The 20192-nt window shown below is 43.6% G+C and overlaps 1 protein-coding gene across 3 annotated transcripts in view; it reads right to left on the minus strand.

Moving 5' to 3' along the window:
• Positions 1 to 20192, minus strand: part of TMEM156 (transmembrane protein 156) — a 69872-nt gene that overhangs the window by 31761 nt on the left and 17919 nt on the right. For all 3 annotated transcript variants that reach the window (XM_030192619.1, XM_030192616.1, XM_030192617.1), the window contains exons 2-3: positions 17660 to 17938; positions 3854 to 4114 (exon numbers count right to left, since the gene is read on the minus strand). In XM_030192619.1, the coding sequence (XP_030048479.1) occupies positions 3854 to 4114; positions 17660 to 17938 (540 nt within the window). The remainder of the gene's footprint in view (positions 1 to 3853; positions 4115 to 17659; positions 17939 to 20192) is intronic.

Consider the following 20192-nt stretch of genomic DNA (forward strand, 5'->3'; position numbering starts at 1 on the left):
CTCCTCCCCTACTGTCATTCAACAACCAGAAACATTTCCCTCTGCAACTTACCTAGGAATCCACCCCCTTCTGCTGGATCCTTTACCACCCACAACCTCAGAAACCTCCCCTCAAAAACTCTGGAGAGTTGTCTCATGATCTTTTTAGTAATCCCCATTATAATGGGGGATTACCAAGAACTCAGGGACAGGATTGACTTGCCAGTGCAAATAGGCAGGATCAGAGAAGGGAGTATTTAGCGGGCTCATTTTCAAAGCACTTAGCCTCCCAAAGTTCCATAGAAACCTATGGAACTTAGCCTCCCAAAGTGCTTTGAAAATATGCCTCTAGGTCAGCCTCCTCCGAGGCACATGCCTCTTTTCTACTTCTCTGAGGCAGCTTATGACGACTGAGGAATCACCTACGGCGGCCTGGGAAGATGATCTGGGAGAGAAATTTTCACTCTTGGCTGTCAATTCATTAGATGAAGGACTAAGTCTGGAGCAAGTGTTGGAGCTGTCTCTGCTGTTTCTTCCCACCCCATTATCAGTGCACCTCCACTCCCATTGCGGTGGTTGAAGGAAGCTGCCTTATCGGCCCTTGCTGTGGAGGCTCCTGAGGTGCCTGGTGGTAAACATGGGGCCAGAACTTCAACATTGGGTGTTAGCAAAGGAAAGGGTAGGGCAGTGTGGGATGCTGGATCATCGGTTGAGTTGGGAGAGAGTCAGGTCCATTTTTTTCCTGTCATCGGGTGGTGTTGATTTTCCCGTGGGGAGGGTTCTTGATGATTTAAGGGCAGCTGGTTCAGTTAATGGGTCATTTTTACTGGTAGCAGCAGACTCACATCCACGGGCACTTTCAGCGGAGCCTGCAGGCAGGCCTGGAAACATGGGCCCTGATAATGAGGTGATGCATAGCCTGGTTGGACAGGTTCCCTCGACCTGGGAGGGGATGGATAGGGGGCCTTGGAGATGGTCTCTGGTGGGTCTTGGAGGATGGAATGAGGCCTTATTTTGCATATCCTGGGATGAGATTCTCTCCTCCTCCATGTTTGCAGAAACCAGTTGGCAAGGTATTTTTTCCTTACTCTTCATCCTCATATGACTTTTAAGAGTAGTTCTGGGACAGGTGGGGGGGTTTGTGCCCTAGACATGGGCCTGAGTGTTTGGGAATGGTTGCTGCTGGCTTCCCTGATGTGTCTTCACATATATCCCAGGAGGAAAGCTTGGCATATGGAGCATCTCCACTGAGACCATCTGCAAGCGGGGTTTCAATGTCTAGTGGTCCTGCAGCCTCGCTACCACCCATAATATCCTATACAAGTGGCTTGGGAGTTAGTGAGCATGCCAGAACTGATGTACTTCCTCCATCGATGCCAACAGGACCAGCAGCAGGTGAAGGTGCTGCATCTACATCTACACTTCGTCAATCAGGAACAGGGGCACGTATAGCAGGTAACAAATATCTATTAGTGGCAAAATTTCTCTCATATCTTCAAGACTCTACTACAGTTTGCTATATTTTATCTTATTTTCCACAAATATGAGATGAATGGCAAATTGTGGCTGGAGTGGGCTTCAACAGCAACTCTAGTAGTTCGGAAGTAGGACTGGGGGCAGGCAGATTTTGCCCCAAAATTGGTAGGGTCAATATGCCATCCAAATGGCAAAAAATATGTTTAGTGGAAAACATTTTAAAAAATCATGTACATAATAGAATAATAAAATTTTTCCAATATTCAATTCAAAAATACACTAAAAATACATTTAGTAAGAAGATACACTGCAAATGTCATAAATGTTTAGAGATAAACGTCACCGCCAAACAGAAATACACTACGCAAAATGTGCAAAGGTAGTACTCGTCCCCGGGTCAATAAAACATCCGTGGCAACAACAGCACGTTCCCTCCATGAGCAAAATGTGTATATATACTTCTGCATGTGTGCCCAGTTTTGTCTCTGCGCATGAAGTCAAACTTTTCTGTGCCAGAGTCGAGCTTCTGGTCCTCCTGTGCCTCAGACACAGGAGAGAGATTTTCAAGGGCCACCACCACCTGCCACCCCATAATGTCTCCAGGGGGGGGCACGAAGATCCATAAGGAGCAGCTTGGAAAGGTCAGTGTGAAGAGGAGCCTCCCAAGATCACATCAACACTTATGTGAAAGCACCATACATAGTCAGGGGCACATACAGTGAGTTGGTTTTGTTTTTGAAATACATGTTATTGAATTTTCATAAGAAAGAATAACAAAACATTTGTTGAACTCAGAATATCCAATGACAAGTAATTATAGGGCCCCTTCACTAACCCTTCAATGCTGAAATAAGGGGCTGCGCATATCTGGACCCCCTTTCCTTCCTCACCCCCAGTGCCATCATGCTGCCCCATGACTCCATTCACATATTCTTCCCTCCCCACCCCTCCTGCACCTTATTGTACTGCCCTGGTGGTCTAGTGGCCTCTTCGGGGCAGGAAAGATCCCCCTCTTTCCTTCTCGGCATGGCTGTAGACCTGTATTGCTCCAGACGCCGCTTCAAAATGGCTGCCGAGAGTTCAAGCAGTGACCTTGCAAGACTTCTGCAATTTTTAATTTTAAAAACACACTCATCACTGGAATAGGTTTTTCTAAAATCTGCAGTGGAATAGTCCAGCTGCCATTCTGCTGCGTCAGGCTCACCGAGAGGGAGGGGCCTGGTTGACCCAGTGGCATGGGGAGCCTGGCCCTCTCCATTTTGGGTTCGGTCCCACCCAACTGCAGTACCCTGAATGGCTGGCAGGAATACCCAAGCCCCGCCAGCCAAACAGCTCTGAGGTCCAAACCACCCCTGGTGTTAGGAAGTTAGCAGCATGCTTTCTAGCAGCCAATACCAGCACTCCGTGCATGCTCAGTTCACGGTCATGAACTTAGCATGCATGAGGCGTGTCGGCATCAGTGGTTAGACGCAAAGAATTCATTCAGTTTCTCCACTATGGCCTTGTCCTCCCTGAGTGCCCCTTTTGCTCCTTCATGACCTAAAGGTCCGACAGATTCCCTTGCAAGCTTTCTCCTTCTCATGTACCTGAAAGAGTTGTTACTGTGAGTTTTAGCCTCTGCAGCACGTTTCTCTTCATATTGTCTTTTAGCCTTCTTTATTAATGCTTTGCATCTAAATTGCCAATGCTTATGTTTCTTCTTATTTTCTTCATTTGGGTCCTTTTTCCATTCTTTGAAGGGCAATCTTTTGGTTGTAATAGCCTCTTTTACTTCACCTTTTAACCATGCTGGCTGACGTTTTCTCTTCTTTCCACCTTTGCAAATACGTGGAATGCATCTGGACTGGGCTTCCAAGATGGTATTCTTGAATAACGTCCATGCCTGATTTAGTGTTCTAACCTTTGCAGCTGATCCTTTTAGTTTCTTTTTAACCATTTTCCTCATTTTATCATAGTCACCCTAAGTCAAGGGGTGTGAAGACTTAAGAATAAAGAACCAAAAAGCTTTGATTTCATATTTACTTTTAGAATAGTTCTACAATTGTTCTTTCAGGTTGATCAGTGAAACAATCTCCTATTGTAATTCTCTTTGTATTGTATTTTTTAGACAGAAAAATATGAAAAATGTACAGTGGTGTGAATACTTTTGCACAGCAGTGTATATTTATGATGCATCATCTATGACATAAGGAGGAAATGGCAAATACTCATCAGACTGATGGCAAATTCTAATGAAACTTAATGCAAAGCTTTAGGGTTGTTGTACAACTATGCATATGTGAAAGTTAAAGTTGAAAGGGTGTAAATATTAGTTTTCTTGCTTTTTGCCTTGGTGTGAACAAAGGAAAAAGCAAACACATTTGAGCAGGAATATTTGGTATTTCTTTCAATAACTTACATGGTACAGGACTTTCTAGCTTCAGGGAAATACTTATGTGTCCTTTCTGATCTTCTCCCACTCTTGTTCCCCAAGAAAAGTTTGTGCTTTCCTTGCCTGTACCACCATTTTGGGCTGCAGACTCTCCAATGTGAATTTCCAGTAAGACATGATTTAACGGCTGCCTCTGTTCTTTAGCATATGACACGGTGAAATCCCAATGCTTGTACAAAGGACGAATATGTTTTGCCTCCAGTTCTAATGACCCTTTTACCTTTAGAGCTATGTGAAAAAAAAAGAGAAACATGATGGAAATTGTAGCAGTTGACTTGACATTTACAAGGCTTCACACCCCATGGTGGATCCATTCCTTTCTGTTTAGCAATAACATTTTTCATACCTCCTTCTAACACTGGTTAACTGCATAATGGGCAAACAGTAGGATGTATGATATTTGAAAAGGGTAGTTCGAGCAAAGAGGTTGTCACAAGTATTATTTATGTATATATTACTTTCAGCACTCCTAGCCAAACAACATAAATACCTCAACAACTGGAACAAGAGCATTGCTTTTGACACAATTGTAGCTTAAGGGCCTTTTACTAATATGTTTTATATGTAATATGTTTTACATCTAACATAGCCAAAATAAAGGCATGCTAGATGTAAAAACCATAACATAAGCATTAAGCACACCCTACTTTCTCCACAATAAATTAACAATATAAATAGTAAATAACACTACAACACAAATTGTGGCATAAATCGGCCATAGCTTTATTAACTAACTTCAACTTTGCAGAAACTTAATTGACACTCAGCTGGTCACACAGACAATCCTATATGGAGAGAAAGAGGGAAAACAGATGGAAGGATGGAGGAAGGGAGGGAACGACCCTGAAACTGGGACGGAGGGACTGAGGGAACAGCCCTGGAACTGGGAGGGCACAGCCCTGAGACTGGGAGCGAGGGAGGGCCCAGCCCTGGAACTGGGAGGGAGGGAGGGCGGGGCCGGGAGCCCATGGCACACACTCTAATTCTCACACACACACTCTCTCTCTCACAGACACACTCACACACAGTCTCACTCTCTGTCTCACACACACACACACACACACACTCACACATTCACTCTCTCTCTCTGTCTCTCACACAGTCACTCTCACACACACTCTCTCAAACATACACACTCCGAGGAAAACCTTGCTAGCGCCTGTTTCATTTGTGTCAGAAACAGGCCTTTTTTACTAGTATGCAATAAAACCCTTTTTTGCCAGATGGTATCGTACTGACCATAACAACTTAAAGGTATGGTCCACAGTTCCACTGAACCATCCCATTCCCCCAAGTCCATGGTGGTACCATACATGAACTTTTCCTAATTCCCTTACAATACATTCCCCAACTGATTCACTTTAAACTGATAATGAAAATGATCCTTCTAATCCCACCACTAGCAATGACAGCTCAGCCAAATTATTCTGGGAATAATCTGAGACCATATCAGTCTGGAAACTGGAAAATAACAAAGAGCAATCAACCATGTATGCTTCATCTGCCAGATCAAGTCCACACCTTTCACTTTACACAAATCATTGCCTCCCAGATGAAGAAGTAGATTAGCTAGAGAAGAGAAACAACAAGCTTGTAACAGCAAAGACAACAGTTGGTCCCAACACATGTCTCACAGGCCCAACCAGCAAATGTGTACTCATAACAAAACGAGGCATAGATGAGGACCCCAACGACTTTCAGTCGCTCTCTTCTGTGCCTAAAATATGAAGGAATGACCACACAGCAAACACAGATCTCTGGAACAGAAGGGCCTGCAAGAAGAACTAAAGAAAGAGCATTAACAAGCAGCACAATTATACACTGTTCTCACTTAACACCTGAATTTACTGGAAAGCCAGCAACCCACCTTTTAATTAAATCCACAGACCCTCCCTACTCCGTAACAGTAGTAGCTGCTCCAATCCGGAAAAAGTGAGTCCCATACAACCTAGGATCCAATCCACAAGACAATAAACAGTGCACCAAAGAAAGCAAATGAAAATTCCACCCTAAATAATAAGACCTCATAAGACAAGGTACAAACTGATCCCAATGCTAGAAACAGGCGTAACAGAAGCTCATGCATGACAGGAAATCTGATACACAACAGAACTGGCAATTTCCGCACTAAAAAGGACCCTGTAGAATCAGATTCACCTTGCAAATTACATTAAAAACGAAGACTGTACAGCGCTCTGTCACCACTGCCCCCGACCAACCTGCCTGAAAAGCAAAACCAAAAAAATCCAAACGTACCTGCACATGAGGGGATATCTCCAAAGGAATGCAAGCCACTGTCAAAAATTCACAAAAACACTTCCAACCCCCTTCATACAATTTCCATTTGTTCAGAACTAGTGATGAATGAAGCACACTCATCAGGACAGCTGAATAACATCCCACACCTCCAAAGGCATCCAGTATGGCAACTCATTCGCACATGGCGCCAAAGCTCAAAACCAAATCCACTGAAATCGAAAGAATCAGCGATTTCATTAGTGACTCAAGGAATATGCTTCTCAGTAAGTGTCAAATTCAATGAGTGAATGAAGGACAATAACTCGTAAAAGTTCAGACAACAACGAACAGGTGGCCGACTGCCTATTAATGGCTTCAACCACTTCCATATTGTCCAATCTCCACACTATTGTCCTGTTGACCAATTAATCCCCACCCCCAAAGTTACCAACAGAGGGAACAATTCTAGGAAGGCAATATTGGAACACCAACGCTTATCAATCTAGAACTAAGGCCACTGTTCCGCACACCATGCCTCTTTAAAATAAACTCCATATCCCTTCCCCCAGAGGCATCTGAAAAGGGAATGTGGGGGGAGGAAGGGAATGGAACTTGACCTACCGCCTTTCTGTGGTTACATTCAAAGCAGTTTTCATATTATATTCAGGCATTTATTTTGTACCTGGAGCTACGGAGAGTTAAGTGACTTGCCCAGAGTCACAAGGCGCTGCAGTGGGAATGGAGCCCAGTTCACCAGGATGAAAGCCTGCTGCACTAACCAGTAGGATAAATCTCAATTAGAAACCCCAGATTCAGGCCATATTCATGCTCCATTAAAATCCCACAAAATTGAGAGCCATAGACACAAATCTTCTTTTACCTTGGAAGAAATCCAAATAAAATTATGACGCATTCAAATTCCAATAGTCAAGTGTACTAATTGCCGAGTAAACACTCTCTCCATCGGGATTACCCATGTCGCAAAGTTAAATAAACCCAATAAAAATTGGACTTGCTGCAAGGTTAGTTTTCTGGCATCACATGCTACTTCAATAGCCTGAACCAACTTGGCTAATTTCTCGTTTGGTAAACAGGATTTCATAGCTTCAGAATCCAACTCGATCCCCAAGAATGTTAAATCAGATAGTTGGACTTTCAGATTTCTCAGCAGATAAAGGCACTTCCAACTTACTGGCAACACACTGATATGCAGTTACCACATCCTGACATAATGAAGACTCAGAAGGACCAACAAACAAAAAATCTTCCAGGTAATAAATCACATTATCGCAACCCACCACCTGCTGAGTCACCCATTCAAGGAAGGTAGAAAAAATTTCAAAGCAAGCACAAGCTACAGAGCAGCCCATCAGCATGCAACAGTTGTAATAATAAAAGTCCATCAAATTTGAATCCCAACAGATAAAAGGAACAGGGATGAATCAGCAAAAGACAAAAAGAAGCTTCTGTATCCGCCTTAGCCATAAAGGCCCCTTTGCCTTGAGATTGCACCAACTGAATTGCCTGATCAAAGGACGTGTATTGGACCGAACAACACTCCTCAGGAATAAAGTCATTAACACTATTACCCCAGGGGAAGGATAATTTGTGAATTAATCGATACTTCCGTGGATCTTTCTTGGGCACTAGATCCAGGAGCAAAATCACCAAGTAAGACCAAGGAGAGGAATCAAACAGTCCAGCAAACCTCCCCAGCCACAATTCTTTCTGTATCTTTTCCCCCACAATTTCCTTGTGTTTAGTCACAGCTTACACATGATCAACTGGAAGCCGTCCAGAGCCAGACCTGTGCACTGAACAGCGAAAGGCTGGGTGCCCTGCCCCACAAATATAATATTGGTGGCGAAAGTGACAGCCCACATGATCACACCTTCCAGCATTAAAATGAAAACATGGATTAACTGGCAACCCCTGACATCCAGCACTGGAAGAAACACCAGGAGTAACAGACCCGTGAGCCACAGCAACACAGGTGCCCTGTGATACTAGCCCTGGCCGAGAAAAACCCAAGCCTGACATACCCACCATCTGACTCCCTGAACCCCTCATGGGAAAAATCAATCTCTGAAGCACCAAAAACCTCCACAAGCCATACAGAAGCACAATGGAGTAATTTCACACAACTAAATATCAACATCATGAAAACCCTACCCATTGGACTTGTCCTTAGCCAAACCTTTCCAAAAATGCTCGTCATAGTTCAGCCAAGCCCATCCCCCAAATGTTCTATATACTCTCAATATCAGATCAGAATACCGTAAAAGACCAGGGTATAAGGACATCTTTGCTTCACCTAAAATACTGGCATAGGCATGAAAAGCCAACAGCCAGTTAAAAATAGATTTAGGCACTGTAGGTTTAAGCTTCTTGACATCATCTTTTCCATCCTCCTCTTTTTTGCACTCATTACCCTCTCCATGAGTCAATAAGGAAAAGAAATCCACATATTTCCATTGCAAAATCTTCTGATGCTATTTTGTAGACACATGACTATCAAGGGAAGGAATATCAGAGAGTATGACCTCCCCAAGACACCTGTGCCAGTGCCTATCCTGGAACCGACAAGGAAGAAGGCTGACCCTCGACTAATAAATTATTAGCTTCCACATCAGACCCTGAAGAAGAGGAAAAAGATTCAAACAAATTTGTCTCCTGTGTAATTGCTTGTCTCTATCTAAGTGCTTAACAACTGAACATAAAATCTGGATAAACTCTTATCACACAAGTGCTTATGGAAATGAGCATTATTAATCCTTCCTCTTACCACTCAAAGCCCCAGAAACCCCAACAACTCCCCCAAATCCCCATCACTCTCTGACTCACCCACGATAGAACTGCTGCACTCTTCTGTACCGAGCTCCTCAGGAGGTATCTGGCGTATTCGACATGCACTAGTAGCACCACTAGAACTCCCTTCAGTGACATCTACTTCCTATGGAACCCTATCCCCAGCTGGAGCCCCCTTATCCTTCTTATTCTTAAACCACTGAGACACTCTCACAACCCATGAAGAGACTCCCCCACCTGTTTAGACACACGAGCCATCTATTTAGCCACCCTACCCTGAAAAACCTTCACACCCTTCCCTTTCTGTGACAAACTAGAGCTCTGACTCTTGTTGGGAGCCATAATACTCACCACCTCCCCTCAAAAGAAAATCACTCACAAACGTTCTTCACACACTCCCCCAAAATCGTGAAAGCCAAAATAAATCTGACTTTCCATCCACCAGAAACCCCTTTTCAACTCATTACCCAACCCAAACTCAAAGCACTTCATTGCACCAGGAGGGACTTCAGGACTGTGAACTCCACAAAATTGACACTACTGCCTATGTCCCGGTTCCAGCCCCCCCACAGAGCTCAATGACACAATGCTCACTCTTTACAACAGACTGACACAGTCCCAAAGCACACGGAACCAAAATAAAATCCAACAGCATTCCAACCTCAGCGAATCCTTCCAAGTCCTCTTTAATGTCAGTGCCACAAAAGTTTACACCTAAAGCTATAAAAAGAAAACAAAATGGAGCCCAGGTAGACATGGGAAACCCAGAACGGGAACCCACAGTCAACTCAAGGTAAGCGCTGACCCAAAACCGCACGGAGAAAAGAGAGAAAATAAAAAGAGGAGAAGTAAAAATACCACTACACTCACCGCCACACAGAAAACTTGCTCTCATCCACCTAGACTCATAAACAAACTGCTCAAACCTGCTCAAATTCAGTCCATTCATCCTCTTACATTCACTCCCATTGGTTCCTGCACTCTGCTGTTCAACCCACTGAGAGCCTTCCCCACTGTTTCTAACCAGCACCACTACCTTCGTTCACTTTAAACTGGGTGGTTCAGCCATGTTATATCACTCCAGTGTAAAACCTGGGGTGGATCTCTATGTTAAGTGCTGGGGGAAGTTCTCAGCACTTTGGAAAAGGCAGAAACAAAGCAAGGATCATTGCTACATGCTAACAGCACTACTGATAATGCAGAATACACTTAGCTACAACTCTAGAGACATAGCTAGTTGTACTGCCATCTTTCCCAAATTAGCAGTTAACAAGCCTCGACCCATTCCCCACCTATAACTTGCCTCATAAAAAGAATCTCTGCTTTATTAATTTATGTGTTCAAGCAAAAAAGTGAATTAAAAAAAACACATTTGCTTTTAAATAACTTGAAAAATCAAACTAGCAGTTACGTAGTGTCTATATTGAATAGGGGGAAAAGTCTCAACTGCTGCGGCAACACATCTCAATCATTGATTGCACGCAGAAAAAAGTAATCATAGACTAAAAAAAACCCCGTGGATTAGTGCCTGTCATCTAATGGTGCCCTTGATATACCTATGTGGCATGTATCTCTAGGCACCAGCTTGTAGAATTGCTCCATTAGTATCTATAACTTTGGTCTCCTTCACCATCATTTCTTTCTCTGTAAGCAACTTATTTCCTGGATCTACAAATTCTATATACAGACCATCTTGGTCAGACCTGGGGACAAAAAATTTCATAGTCTTCCATACTGGTTGATGTCTTCAACCCTCCACCTACTAACATTAGGTCCAAGGTGTGACCAGCCTTATGAGTTGGTCTCTGAATCAACTGTGTAAGAACCAGACAGAAGAAAATCCCCGAAAGCTTCTGGTAATGGCACCAAATCAACATGCATATTAAAATGACCAACAATAATGGCTGTATCTAAATTGATTTTTCAAGCAACTACTTTCAATAACGTGGAGGGGCATAATCGAACATCGCCGGCCAAATAGATCGCCGGCGATCTATGTTGGCGGCGGCGCTACAGCTGGCCGGAACCGTATTATCGAAAAAGATGGCCGGCCATCTTTTTTGTCGATAATACGGTTTAGCCAGGCCAAATGCCGTGGAGTTCGCCGGGTTTGAGATGGCCGGGTTTGTTTTTCAGCGATAATGGAAAGTTATGTTGGCCATCTCAAACCCCGGCCAAATTCAAGGCATTTGGCCGTGGGAGGAGCCAGCATTTTTAGTGCACTGACCCCCCTGACATGCCAGGACACCAACCAGTCACCCTAGGGGTCACTGCGGTGGACTTCAGAAAAGATCCCACGTGCATAGCTCCCTTACTTTGGGAGCTGAGTCCCTAACCCCCCCCCCCCCCAAACCCACTACCCAAAAATGTACTGCACCCACTAAAATTGCTCCAGGGACCTGCATACAGCCTCTAGGACTTATTGCTGCTGTATAACTTTGGCACACCAGTTCACACCTGAAGACTAATCTCTCTGAAAAAGTCCTTTCTTGAAATAACCATATTTACTCATAGTTAACTGCAGATCAGAGGTTGTGCCCCACTGGCAAAGAGTCCCCTGGTACTAAGATTAGCAGTAGGTCAGAGCTGGCACAATGGTGTACAATGCCCTCTTTCAGCACCATTCAAGGTAAGAACTACGTTCTCTAACGTGGGTAACACAGGAAAGGGAACTAAAACTGGCTTACAAAAATGGCCACTACCGCATGGACTACAACAGGAAACAAAACAGGGCACACTCTGACCCAGTTAGCAGGGGGGAAAAGCACCATGGGAGTAGAGCCCAGTACCCTACACCCACCACAATGCATTGCTAATGTGACTCTGCAGGGCACCTAACAGAAAAGGTGTCACACTCACCCGAGAGCCACATCGCAACCAGGGAAAGGCTGTCGGAGGATACAACACATTCTGCTGTCATGGAGGTGGGTACGGCATATGAGGCTGGCATACAGGCTGGCAAAAAAGGTTTTTAGTTTTATTTTTTTAGTTTGGAAGGGGATTGGTGACCACTGGGAGTCATTCCCTCCAGTGGTCATCTGGTCAGTTGGGGCACCTTTTTGAGGCTTGGTCGTGAAAATAAAAGGACCAAGTAAAGCTGGCGAAATACCTCTTAACGCCGCTTTTTTTTTCCATTATTGGCGAAAGCCGGCCATCTGGTAGCCACGCCCATGCCCACCCATGTCCCACCTTCGCTAATCTACCGACACACCCCCTTGAACTTTCGCCGGCGATGCTGTCAAAAATGCCGCTTTTGATTATACCGATTTCGCCGCTTTTAAGAAATCGCCGGCCATCTCCGGATTTGTGTCGGAAGATGGCCGGCGATCACTTTCGATTATAAGCTGGATAGTAACATAGTAGATGACGGCAGAAAAAGACCTGCACAGTCCATCCAGTCTGCCCAACAAGATAAACTCACGTGCTACTTTTTGTGTATACCTTACCTTGATTTGTACCTGTCCTTTTCAGGGCACAGACCATATAAGTCTGCCCAGCACTATCCCCGCCTCCCAACCACCAGCCCCGCCTCCCACCACCGGTTCTGGCACAGACCGTATAAGTCTGCCCAGCACTATCCCCGCCTCCCAACCACCAACCCCGCCTCCCACCACCGGTTCTGGCACAGACCGTATAAGTCTGCCCAGCACTATCCCCGCCTCCCAACCACCAGTCCCGCCTCCCATCACCGGCTCTGGCACAGACCATATAAGTCTGCCCAGCACCATCCCCGCCTCCCTCCACCGGCTCTGCCCAGCACCATCCCCGCCTCCCGCCACCGGCTCTGCCACCCAATCTCGGCTAAGCTCCTTAGGATCCATTCCTTCTGAACAGGATTCCTTTATGTTTATCCCACGCATGTTTGAATTCCGTTACTGTTTTCGTTTCCACCACCTCCCGCGGGAGGGCATTCCAAGCATCCACTACTCTCTCTGTGAAAAAATACTTCCTGACATTTTTCTTGAGTCTGCCCCCCTTCAATCTCATTTCATGTCCTCTCGTTCTACCGCCTTTGCATCTCCGGAAAAGGTTTGTTTGCAGATTAATACCTTTCAAATATTTGAATGTCTGTATTATATCACCCCTGTTTCTCCTTTCCTCCAGAGTATACATGTTCAGGTCCGCAAGTCTCTCCTCATACGTCTTGTAACGCAAATCCCATACCATTCTCATAGCTTTTCTTTGCACCGCTTCAATTCTTTTTACATCCTTAACAAGATACGGCCTCCAAAACTGAACACAATACTCCAGGTGGGGCATCACCAACGACTTATACAGGGGCATCAACACCCCCTTTCTTCTGCTGGTCACACCTCTCTCTATACAGCCTAACAACCTTCTAGCTACTGCCACCGCCTTGTCACACTGTTTCGTCGCCTTCAAATCCTCAGATACTATCACCCCAAGATCCCTCTCCCCATCTGTACCTATCAGACTCTCCCTGCCTAACACATACGTCTCCCGTGGATTTCTACTCCCTAAGTGCATCACTTTGCATTTCTTCGCATTGAATTTTAATTGCCAAACCTTAGACCATTCTTCTAGCTTCTGTAGGTCCTTTTTCATGTTTTCCACTCCCTCCGGGGTGTCCACTCTGTTACAGATCTTAGTATCATCCGCAAATAGGCAAACTTTACCTTCTAACCCTTCGGCAATGTCACTCACAAATATATTGATCAGAATCGGCCCCAGCACCGATCCTTGAGGCACTCCACTACTCACCTTTCCCTCCTCCGAGTGAATTCCATTCACCACCACCCTCTGGTGTCTGTCCGTCAACCAGTTCCTAATCCAGCTCACCACTTCGGGTCCTATCTTCAGCCCATCCAGTTTATTTAAGAGCCTCCTGTGGGGAACCGTGTCAAAAGCTTTGCTGAAATCTAAGTAGATTATGTCCATAGCTCGTCCCTGATTCAATTCTCCTGTCACCCAATCAAAGAACTCAATGAGATTCGTTTGGCACGATTTCCCTTTGGTAAAACCATGTTGTCTCGGATCTTGCAACTTATTGGCTTCCACAAAATTCACTATCCTTTCCTTCAGCATCGCTTTCCAAAACAGAGTAGTTCATAGTAACAATCACGGTGAGCAAATAGAACAAACAGTTGATAAACATAAAATTTCAAATCAAGAGCTAATATCTAAATTAATGGGCAGTAACCAGAGATCTTCTGAAGATATTTTAAAAGCCCACCCCTACCCTCTTAGATCCACAGCAATCTGCTTCCCCAAAGATAACTGGATGGACAGCACCGATTAGCTAGCAAAACATCTGATTCTAACAGCTATGATTCAGTGACACAAATTATATCATCTTTAGTTTCCAGTACCACATTATGAATTGCAGGAGTCTGAGGCCATTCAAAGTGAAAGGGCTATGTCGGCACTAGCACACCACCAGCCGCTAGCATGGCTTTGTAAACAGGGGGTTATTTTGTATGGACCAGGCATTGATTAAGAATTATCTAACTTCCTGAGCATCCCATTTATAGAAAATTGTTTAAGAAAACAAAACAAGAAAAAAGTAGGACAATTGTTCTTCTCAAATAGTATAAGAATTCATTTTTACAAGAGTCAATATTCTTGATACTAATGTCCTCTCTGGAGCAGGTTGTCACCCAGTAGCCAGACGCACAGACTGAATAACAAAACTGCTCAGCAAAACCTTTTTAGCCATCACATATATATTGTTGTAAGCTTCGTTTCTCCCAAATCATGTGATTTCTCCTAAACTAACATGATAATATATGGATCTTCCTGTTCCTTCCATCACACAATATAGTAATATACAAAAATGGCAATTTCCTGTATTCTACCATCCTCTCCTACTTGTGTTCACATGCACACTTTGTGGCAATTGGCTAATTCCTTATCAGTAAAGCGTGCTCACAGCGTGCCAAAACCATGTAGCAAGCTAGTTTGAAACACCTGATGGCCTTCCTCTCTGAACACATATTTCCATTGGAACATCTTGGACTCGCAGGGTCCTCAGTCTCTCATCACCACCAAGGTTATATCCAATTGTATCTGCCATATATGGACCGCATAGCCTCAGTTCCTCCTGTCACCTTGACATGTAACATGTACTTTCCATTTCCTGAGAAAGCACTGTAACTTACATGCAGTTGCAGGAGTAAACTAAAAATATACTGAACACAGCAAGGCTAGGAAAGCTGAGGGCTAGCTAGGCCATATTACAGGCCTAGTATAGGAAGGAATATACAAGCTCAGCCCCAGAGAAAACAGGATCAGATGGTAAAGCTCAGATGGTACAGCTCAGCATGTGATGATTGGTATTTAATGCAGCAATTAGGATGTGCTAGTAGTTAACATATGGCAGTGCTGTTAGTGTGCATTAAAAACCGTGTAAAACACCTAATGCTACTTAATAAATAGATCCCTTGGTTTCCAATTCCTGTGTAAGAGTGATAATAAAAGTAGGTTATTGCTGCTTGGGGCTTCTCTGCTATCATTAGTTAATTGTTCAGTTTTTCTAGTATTGGGACATAGGAACTCATTGTTAATTATTCCAATAAGAAAATGTTGTCAACAGTGAGAGAAGTTGATAGAAAAGAAGATAAGGAACCTGGTGAAGATGAGTAAAAGCTAGATGCTGTTAAGATATATAAAGAAAAGAAGGCCCTGCACATAGCATTTATTGATTTACAAAAGCTATATGATGGCATAAAGAGAACTAATCTGCTGGTGCATGAGAAAGAGAGGTAGACAGATGAAAGACATGAACCAAAGTTACCAAGAGCAAAGTGAAAATTGCTTTTGAAAGAGCAGCAAGCACTCTAGTCAAAATGGGAGTAGCAAGGGGTCCTTCTACTAAAGGTTTGTGCTCACCATGCATTTGATGCAAAAAGTAATGTGTAGTAACTGTTCGAGGCATTTCCAGCATGTTCCTATACACTTACAGGGGAATTCTGTATATGAGGTGCTATTCTATTATTTTCACATACTTATTCTTTCTTCTATTGTGCACATAGCAAACAACGCATATCATTCAGAGTAGTACTTAGCTTTTTCGGCTGTAGGCCATAGTATGCGATAGGTGATAAACAGTCTCTACCGCATACTATGGCCTACAGCCGTAAAAGCTAAGTACTACTCTATCAGATCGACTCTACACTTGTCTTTTAGATTGTACACTTGTCTCTAGATTGTACACCTGTCTTTTAGATTGTAAGCTCCTTGAGCAGGGACTGTCCTTCCATGTTAAATTGTACAGCGCTGCGTAACCCTAGTAGCGCTTTAGAAATGTTAAGTAGTAGTAGTAGATATGCGTTGTTTGCTATGTGCACAATAGAAGAAAGAATAAGTATGTGAAAATAATATATAAAATAGAAGAAGAAATAATTGAATAACCATGATGAAATAAGTTAAAACTTAATAACAGGATTGATGAGGATTGCGGTGTCGTCTCTAGAAATATGCTTGGCTCATGAAAGGATTTAGCCAATTAGGAGGTGTACACGCAGATCTGACGGATCCTATTAGGACCTTTTGATCATTCTGACCTTTAGGATATATATAAGATAAACATATTGAGAAGTTGAATAAATTAAGAACAGATAAAAGATTATCTGGCATTTATTTTTATTTAACTCACGTCTATTTGATAGTAGCTCAAGGTGAATTACATACAGGTACAGTAGCTATTTCCATGTCCCAGGATGACTTACAATCCAACTTTGTGCCTGAGGCAATGAAGGGTTAAGTGACTTGCACAAGATCACAAGGAGCAGCAGTGGGATTTGAACTGGGCTTCCCTGCTTGCTAGCCTGGTGCTCTAACCACTAAGCTACTCCTCCTCCGCTATTTTGGATATTTACATGCATATTTGGTGCCTATATGTTGGCGCCCACTTTATAGAATTGCCCTCTAACCCCCGGATTCTATAAAAGGTGCGGCACATGCCCAATTTACGTGTACAATTTAATTGAGTAATGAACCAATCAGCGCTGATAATTGGCAGATAACCACCAATTAACAGCACTAATTGGCAATAATTGTAATTTACATGCGCATCTTTTTACCCATATTTTAAAAAGAGGTGCACATAAATTCTATTACGTGTAGCTGGAAAGGGGGTGTGGCCATGGGAGGAGTGTGGGTGTGTTGGGGATATTCATCAAATTTACGCATATGGTTATAGAACTCGGGGGAACCAAACCTAACTTAGGCATGGATATTTACACCAGTGGTGAAAATGGCCATGCCTAAATATAGGCGTGTTCCCCAGCCCTATGCGCTATTCTATAAACTATGCCTAACTTTAGGTGCGGTTTACAGAATGGATGTGCCTAAAATGTGCCTAAGCGCTATTTTTTAAACACCATTTACAGAATCTGGCCCTAACTGCATAGCACATTATAATAAAAGAGCCCACAGTGACATGGTAGATGACAGCAGAAAAATATCAAGTAATCCATCCAGTCTGCCAAGTTTTTTTTGTCTACAGGCCTAAGGGAACGTCCCACCTGCAAGATCGCTCCTTATCCAGAACAGTCTTTCATGTTGTCCTCATTTATATTCCACCATCTTGAGCAGATGAACATAAATGATCTCCACTTACTAACCTATTTTCCCAAAAAAGGTAAACTATCCACAAACACATATAATTCTTTCAGATACCTTGGCTTAATCCTAGTTCATACTGCATAACAAATAAGTATAATGAATCAAAGGCAGGCTTATTCTCCCTGCATTCACATTGCTTACCTTGTGATTTTAGGTCTTGATAAAGAGTGTACACACTTCTTTTTGATACACAGGCAAACCATTGAGATGAAGTTTGAGAATCATTTCTGGTCTTTCGGCAAAGGTTAGTTATATTGCCAGAAGTGGCATGACTCTGATTTACGTAAACTTTCAAATAAACAGTGTCATTTTGTGTTCCTTGTTGCAGGAAGCATACAAAAGATATGTTAAAGGAAGATAATACATATGTGATGTTATCTGATGAACAAATATCTTTGCAAGTCATCGCCACAATGATTTCTGTAAATAAAAAAAAAACATTAAAATAAAAATCAAATAATTGTTGTGCTTTGAGAGAGTAATTTTATATGAAAGCATCAATGTTAAAAGTATAAATGCAAAATAAGAGCCCACGTACCTTTATAAAATAAGCTGCCAAACCCAGCTCCTACACACACACATTCTCATGCACAAATTTACACCGGCTCCAATGAGTGTGTGCACTCTAAGGGGCCGTTTTACTAAGCAGCGGTAAAAAGTGGCCTGCAGTAGTGTAGATGTGTTTATTGTGCACATGCCGGGCCACTTTTTACCGCATCTACAAAAAAGGGCTTTTTAAAAATGGGACAGGAAAAGGGCCTGTGGTAAAAATTAAACCAGCACGTGCCCAAAACTGGCCTGAACCCTTAATGCCACCCATTAATCTAGCGGTAAAGGCTCACCCGCTACACTCGCGGTGACCGGTTGGCACTCGCCAAGTGCCGATTACCACTGCAACTTTCACGTAGGAGGAAATAAATAAATAATTCATCCACGCGTTATGGACACTCGCCAAATCTGAAATTACCACCGGGAGGGTGCACTGGCCTGGCGGTAGTCACATAAGGGTGCGCATTGCACGCACATAGAGCCTACCACGGCTTAGTAAAAGGGCCCCTAAGTACTTTTATAAACCATTTCTTACGCACAGAACACCTCTTATAAAATTAGGACCTGCCTAAAAGTACGTGCAGTGCAATCTGGTGCACATTTGTAGAGTAGAAGTGCTCAGAGGAAGAATTTGGGAGGAGCATGGGCAGTCACAATTTACACACAGAGAACAGTGAAGGTCACTCAAAAAGATATGCTGATGAAGCTCCAAATGTCTAAAAGTTTATTGTCCAACACAAAGGCTCAACACAGCTGTCTGTAGTCTTGTGAAGTGAACAGTGGATGATACAGTTGTATATATTCTGGCATGCAGTGGTTCCCACCGAGTTTAACGCTAGCAACAGATAATAAGATTCCACAGTATGTTATCCAGCAACATTCTGTTTTGATGATATAGACAACATTAGGAGACTCCTGGCAGGCCAAGTGGGCCAAAACAATGCTGTGTTGAGACTTTGTATTGGACAATAAACGTTTAGACATTTGGAGCATCATCAGCGTATCTTTTTAAGTCACCTTCGCTGTTTTCTGTGATTCCTCAAGCCTGCGAAGGCTTTGGTACTTCTGTGTGTACTTCAGAGTCACAATTTATGCACATGTCTTATAAAATATGTACGTAGATGTGTACTGTGAGTTAACATTTAGGCCTGCTCCCAAGCATGCATAAATGTCAGTGCCCACAATCTAAGCATCATTTCTGCAGGATTTGTACTAGTATAGGTGCCTAGCAGGCTTATTTTCGAAAGAGAAGGGCGCCCATCTTTCGACACAAATCGGGAGATGGGCGTCCTTCTCTCAGGGTCGCCCACATTGGTAAATCGAAAGCCAATTTTGGGCGTCCCCAACTGCTTCCCTTCGCGGTGTGTGTGTGTCAGCGGAGGCATAGCAAAGGCGTGGATGTCCTTCTTTCAAACATTTTGGACGTCCTGAACTGCCCCCCCCCCCCCACAGGGACAGCCAAATTTCAAGGGAGGGGAGTGGACGAGTAGCCTAGTAGTTAGAGCACTGGTCTTGCAATCCAGAGGTGGCCAGTTCAAATCCCATTGCTGCTACTTGTGATCCAAAAATCCACATAAATAAATAAAGGGGGTGTTGGAGGCATAGCAAAGGCATAGATGTCCTTCTCACAGAAACATCCTCAACTGCCCGTCGCAGGGACAGAGGCATAGCGAAGGCGCCTAACACTTGAACGTCCTTCACCCATACTCAAAAAAAAATACATCCCTGACAAGCACTTGGACATTTTCACCTGGACTTATGTTTTTTTAAGGTTGTAGACGGCAATTTGTTTAAGGTTGTAGACAGCTATTATACACGCAGCTTGTCTGCGTGTATGAAGCCATCTTTGGCATGCGCAGAGCAGCCACACATAACGCTTGGCTGCTCTGCACTGGCTTCCCCTCCTTAGGAAGAAAATTGTGTGCAAATGAGCTAACAGCGAGCAGCTCATTTGCATGCGATTTCCTTCATGCATGCCCGTTCCTTTCCAAATCGCTAAGGGATCAGTAAGGGAAGGGCTTTTTCCGTTCAGTTAGTGCATCAGTTAGTCCACTGCAGTGCCCCCTAGGGTGCCCGGTTGGTGTCCTGGCATGTCAGGGGGACAAGTGCACTACGAATGCTGGCT

The sequence above is a fragment of the Microcaecilia unicolor genome, chromosome 2 (genome assembly GCF_901765095.1).
Source record: "Microcaecilia unicolor chromosome 2, aMicUni1.1, whole genome shotgun sequence".
Lineage (NCBI taxonomy): Eukaryota > Metazoa > Chordata > Amphibia > Gymnophiona > Siphonopidae > Microcaecilia > Microcaecilia unicolor.